This window comes from Pteropus vampyrus, unplaced genomic scaffold, assembly GCF_000151845.1.
Source record: "Pteropus vampyrus isolate Shadow unplaced genomic scaffold, Pvam_2.0 Scaffold90, whole genome shotgun sequence".
NCBI classification, from domain to species: Eukaryota; Metazoa; Chordata; class Mammalia; order Chiroptera; family Pteropodidae; genus Pteropus; species Pteropus vampyrus.
In genome coordinates, this window is record NW_011888871.1 from 3,137,611 (window position 1) to 3,143,334 (window position 5,724).

Sequence of the window (5,724 nt, forward strand, 5' to 3'; positions counted from 1 at the left end):
GCGGATGGCTCACCTGCTGGTGTAGCCCGTGACGGGGTTCCAGCGCTGGTTCTCATAGATGCAGATGGACTTCACGTCTGACTGCGCGTGGACGTTGCTGGTGCTGCTGTCCAGGCCTGGGGGCAGAGGAGGTTCCAGGACCCAGGCCGCACAGCTCCCCGCTGGGGCCTCGGGCTTCTGGCTGAAGCCCTGGTCATGGAGACTGGGCGGGGAGTCGGGCCGGAGAGGGTCAGCCAGAAGGGGCTCACAGGCCTGCTTGGCACGCCCCGCAAGGGCTGGGGGGCTGGCGGGGCTGGGGCTTCTCTGATTGCTCCGGGTTTGCACGACCTCAATGAGAAGAACCCGCTGCTCCCATTATGCCCGCTCCAGCTCCGGGCTCTCTGTGCCTGGCCTCGCCCCTCCCACCTCGCCGTCCCTCTTGCCTGGCCCTGGGAGGTGTGAGGCCCGACCCAGCTCGCTCCTTACCACCCTCACAGAACCTCCATGAGCCCCGGTACCCTCGTTTGTAGAATGAGGACAAAGGTAATTCCTGCCTCACAAACGGGGGCTGTTTAACCTGTGCAGAGGTGCGTCCTGCGGTCTCGGTGGACCACACGCAGCTCTGCAGGATTAGCCGCTGCCCGCAGCGGGGTGTGTAGTCTGGGGCGTGGACTGCCCCATTCCAGCATCTGTGAAACGAGGCTTTGGATGCAGTGGAGACACTGGGTGCTGTGTTTCTAGAACCTTCGGGCCGGGGGAGGCACACTGGGGAGAGGCCTGGTCCCTGGACAATCATGCCTCCTGGGTTGGCTCCAGGAACACTGTCTGCAGAGGCTGGCAGTGGTGAAGGTCACCTGTCAGCCAGCTGCCAGTGGAGCATGAACACTGGGACGGTGGCTCTGGTAGGGGCGGGGACGCCAGCCAGGCTGGAGGAGGGAACACCTGGAGGGTGGGGGCGGGGCAGGGAGCCTGCGCTGCCAGCCCCGGGGTGTGGGCTGCCCTTACCTTGGAAGCAGCCTCCACCGTAGCCGCCTGTGTACACCCAGGCGGTGCCGTCGTAGCCAATGCCCCACACCACGCCCTGGCCGCTGGCCTCCACCACCCGCAGGTGGCCACCCATCTGCCGCCAGAACCTGGGAGGAGACGAGAGAGGGTGGAGATGCAATGCCGGCAGGGCCTCCAGCCTTGGTGGCCTGTGGTTTCCCAGGACGTCCTGTTCACTTGTCTCTGGTCTCCCAGTGACGGGATGATGGGATCTGCTGGGCTTCCCATAGGGTATTAATCTGGGCTAAAGTGGCCCAGAGACGGTGCAAAGACCTAGGAGCAGGGGGTCTCCAGAGGGAAGCAGCAGCCCTCGTCCCACAGCACCCCAGGGGCCTGGGGTGGGTCTGTCACAGCAGGAGCAGGGTCATCTCGTCTGCTGGATGAGCCACGACACGGTGACAGGAAGGCCTCCTGGGTGGACGGAGAGCAGGGTCAGCTTCCTGCAGCCGAGGCCTCTGTCACCAGAGGTGGTCTGACCCGTTCGGCTGGGTGCTGGGCACATGGGGCTCCCAGGAGCGAATGAACAAAGGGCAGGCAGATGCGTCCACTGTCCCCTGCTGAGCAAGGCCTCCTGGTCTCACCTACGTCCCCCTGGTCCTCATGGGTTGTGTGACCTTCTGGGGGCACAATCGGGGGTACCACGTCCCCTCAGGGTGCTCCTCTGCTCTCCGACCCAAAATGCTGGATGGCAGGGAACTCCGTTCCCATCGCCCCAGTGGGTGGCCTCTTTCCAGCTCCTGGTTTCAAATGCCACCTATGAAGCTGTGCTCCCTCACCCCAACACACAGCAGGTGCTCGGCGGGGTGACTTGCTAAGTCCGGCCGGGTTCTGGTTCCCCTTGGGGTCCTCACATGGGCCCAGGAGGACTTGGGGCCTGGGAAGCCGCCGGCCATGCCTGCGGCTGGCTGGCGGGAGTGGAGGCCCTGTGCGGCCCTGTGGTGGCAGTCCCTTTCAGAACCACAGCTCTGGCCACTCACATCTGGTCACAGGGCAGCAGGTGCTCGGAGGCCTCCAGGTCCGGGCTGGGCTCGCTCACAAAGATGTCCCCCTTGCAGGTGGTGGACCAAATGGCCTGCGCCGAGGGACGGCCGTGGACCTTCCGGCTCTCGCAGCAAGACAGGTTGAGCAGGGCCAGCTGGTGTGGGGAGGGAACTGGTCAATACTGGGCAGGCGGCGGGCAGCAGGCTGAGGCTGGGCTGCCCTGAGTCCATTGCCCCTCGACCCCTTGCCTGGGGGGACGCCGTCCACTCACCCAGTCATTCATGTCCTGCTCAGTGGTGGCAGCCAGACGCACTGGCCACCTCTGCCGGGTCCTCTCGGGGGTGTACAGGGCGAAGGAGTGCTTGGCCTCATTGAGCACGGGGACCAGCGCTGTCACCTCATTGAGGAACACGTGCAGGTACTGTGCACAGAGGGCGGACGGCAGGCTGTCACCAGGGACAGACAGGGACAGCCTGGGTCACCCCCGGTTCCACACAGCTGGTCCTTGGGCCCTGGCCTGCGGGTTTTAGTGGTGGGCTTGGAAGTTCTAGTACACAGGCCTCGTTCACGAGCAAAGGCCCGATTTCATCCTCGACGATGACAAGGGCACTTGAGAACCAGCCTGACTGGGTTCAACCCCAGCCCAGGGAGGGCGAGTGGCTTTGTCTCCGAGAGCCCGATTTCTCCTCTGAAACACGAGAGCCCCTCAGCAGCTTGGACCGAGGAGATGGCTCTGTGGGGCTGCCACACACCTGCCTACCGATGACGGGACACCTGTCACCACAGGCCGGTGCCATGCAGTCACCGGAGGTACCTCAGCTGAGCACCTCGGGCTGGTGTCGCTGGCCCATTCCTGTGTCCCACCCCAGGCTCTGAGGTCCTCTCCTAGACACCCCCTTCCCGCGGCAGCCCCGCCCCTTCCCCCACACCTTCTTCTCCTCGTGGACCACGTAGTAGATGAAGAGGATGCCGTCTCGAGCCCCGTCGTGCCCCGTGAACTGCTCCAGAGCCACACGGACGTCCATCCACTTGTGGGGCTTCCAGTCACACCACCACTGCAGGGTCCCTGTCTTCACCCACACCGACTGTGGCACAGGTCCCAGAGGCCACAGACAGGGTCACGGGCGGGCCCCTGGGCTGCCCTGGCACCCAGTCCCTCTGCGGCCTCACAGGGGACTCCCACCTACAGCTCCCAGATCCTCCACTTCACTCTAATGACAAAAGTGACACCGTCAGACACCGGACAGGTGCCGGGCCATCAGCCTGCGCCGTGTACGTGCCACAGCCCGTGGGATCTGCACTGTCGCGCCCTGCTCTGGACGGGCGAACCGAGGCTGGGGGAGGTTCTGATCCTGGCCCCGCATCGGAGTGGGTCAGCGGCGAAGCTGGGACTCACAGGCCCAGCGCTTAGCTACTGGCGAGGTGCTTTTCTGCCACCAGCCGAGGCATGGCCAGATCCTGAGTGACACCAGCCACGTGCTTCCTGTAACTTGTCTCCGGCCTGACCGCGGACCTCCAGGGCCGAGGCTCGACCTGAGCATCTACGACCACCCTCAACCCGTCCTCAGCAGAGCAGAACACCGTGCCCCTGGCGTGTGCGGCTCCCCGTGCACCCCTGCTGAGGCTGCCGCGGGCTCCGGGTCCCCATGGCCTACACCGTGCCTGGAACGCAGTGGGGCCTGGGCAGTTCTTTAGGTGAATAACAGAATGGACTCATTTCCTCACTCTGGACTCTATAAAAGGACTCGGAAGGGATGGCTTCACACCTGGTAGGCAGGCAGAGGGGTGCACGCATCTGTCTGCTTCGCCCTCTCACCTCGGGGCTGGTAGACAGTAGGCGCTCAATGAGTGCCTGCTGATAAAAAGCGCATCCGGGGCCCGCCCACCTGCTCCACGGCTTGCTCATAGTGCTGAAAGTTCTCCAGCTCCCGCTTGGTCCTCTCCGTGAGCTGCTGGAAGATCTGCTTCCGCCAGGCGGCGGTCTGGGCCGGCGTGATGGACAGGGAAAGTGTCTGCACCGAGGGGGACAGGCCTGCGGGCAGGCCGCAGCCTCAGGGCCAGCCACCCAGCCCACCCATAGCTGGGCAGCAGCCCAGGGCTTGTTAAAAAAAAAAAAATTGGTCTTTTCTTGCTAGGAAGCTATGATCTCTGTAAGATGCCCATGAGCCCTTCCCACACCGTTCACCCCGATGTCCCCTACCCTGTTCAGCCTGGATTGGCCACCACTGCCAGGACAGGGAGAGGGGAGGGTCCCCAGGCCACTGCCCTCCCTTGTGATGGCTCCAGCTGGTCTCCGAAGGCTAGATGGATTGGTGGAGCACAGGGCAGCGGGCCTGCTCCCCTGCCCAGGAGCACCCTCTGGCCCTCGATATCCACCCTTACCTGACTGGACAGTGAACCACTTGAGCACGGTGTGGGCCTCCACCGCGCAGCCTCCTCCGGACACCCAGGCCCACAGCAGGTGGTCGCTGGCGCTGCAGGGCTCCTCCAAGCCCAGTGGGAGCAGCCCCAGGGGGCAGAGGCTGGCGGTCTCAGGAAAGCCAGCAGTGGAGTGGCTGGGTGCCTTCTTGGGCTCCTTCAGGTCGATGTTGGTCCAGGGCAGCTCGGCCGGGGTGGAGGCCTGGCCTGGCTGAGGCTCGGGTCCAGAGGTCTGACCGGCCGGGCTGGCGCCCTCTGTGGCACGCTCTGAGGTCTTGCTGGTGCCTGGGCCTGAGGCCGAGCTGCACTCGGGGTTCCTGGGACTGTCCAGAGGCTCTGCAGGAATAGGCTGGTCAGGCCCCAGTCTCTCGGCTTCCGATGAGGCATCTGTGTCGCTCAGTGCACAGGACTCACCACTGCCCTTCACCTCGTCGCCAAAGAAGCAGCCAGCACTAGGGACAGAGAGGGCAGAGCCGTGACTCCCTGGACAGAAGAACTGCTGTCGGCAGGCCTGGTTCATCTGCTCTGCTACCAGGAACCCGTGTGACCCCGAGTCAGAGCCTTTCCATGCGACATACACACGGACACCCGCTTCCCAGGGAGCAGGGCACTTAGAACAGTCCCAACACCCCGCCACACCCCACACCCATCAGAGCGATGTGTCTGGGGGTGGAAGGCTGGCAGTAATATTATTATATTTTTTATTTTGGCAAAATCTACGTCACTCAAAAGTTGCCATTTTAAATCATGCGACGCAGTGGCATTAAGGGCATTCGAAATCATGCGACGCAGTGGCATTAAGGGCATTCGCAAAGCTGTGTCACCGTCGCCAACACCTAGTTCCAGAACCTCCTCATAGCCCCGAAAGGGGACGCCGCGCCCATCAAGCGGTCACTCCCCATCCTCGTCCTTCCCCCACCCTCCTGGCACCTGCTGATTTGATTTCTGTCTCTACGGACTTGCCTATTCTGGACACTTCATATAAATGCACCGTGCGGAACGGGACCTTCGTGACTGGCTTCCCCGTGCCGGGGCGCGTATCAGTACTTCATCCCTTTTAATTGCCGAATAATAGTCTGTGGTACGGCTGGGCCATGTTTTCCTCGCCTCTTCATCCACTGATGGCCAACTGGGTTGTTTTCACCTGTCGGTGATCGTGAATGATGCTGCTATGAACAGCCACGCACGCATGCTGCGGGGGCGCCTGTCTGCGGTTCTCGTGGGTGCACATCTAGGAGGGAAACTGCTGGGTCACGTGGCGGCGCTGCCTTCAACTTCCTGAGGACCTGCCAGAGCGGATTT

The 5,724-nt window shown here is 63.1% G+C and overlaps 1 protein-coding gene across 1 annotated transcript in view; it reads right to left on the reverse strand.

Annotated features, from left to right (window-relative positions):
- TECPR1 (tectonin beta-propeller repeat containing 1) overlaps nucleotides 1-5,724 on the reverse strand; it is a 26,010-nt gene that overhangs the window by 6,532 nt on the left and 13,754 nt on the right. The window contains exons 9-15 of the mRNA XM_023532775.1: nucleotides 4,387-5,013; nucleotides 3,891-4,036; nucleotides 2,934-3,089; nucleotides 2,276-2,425; nucleotides 2,001-2,158; nucleotides 985-1,112; nucleotides 14-116 (exon numbers count right to left, since the gene is read on the reverse strand). Of these exons, the coding sequence (XP_023388543.1) occupies nucleotides 14-116; nucleotides 985-1,112; nucleotides 2,001-2,158; nucleotides 2,276-2,425; nucleotides 2,934-3,089; nucleotides 3,891-4,036; nucleotides 4,387-5,013 (1,468 nt within the window). The remainder of the gene's footprint in view (nucleotides 1-13; nucleotides 117-984; nucleotides 1,113-2,000; nucleotides 2,159-2,275; nucleotides 2,426-2,933; nucleotides 3,090-3,890; nucleotides 4,037-4,386; nucleotides 5,014-5,724) is intronic.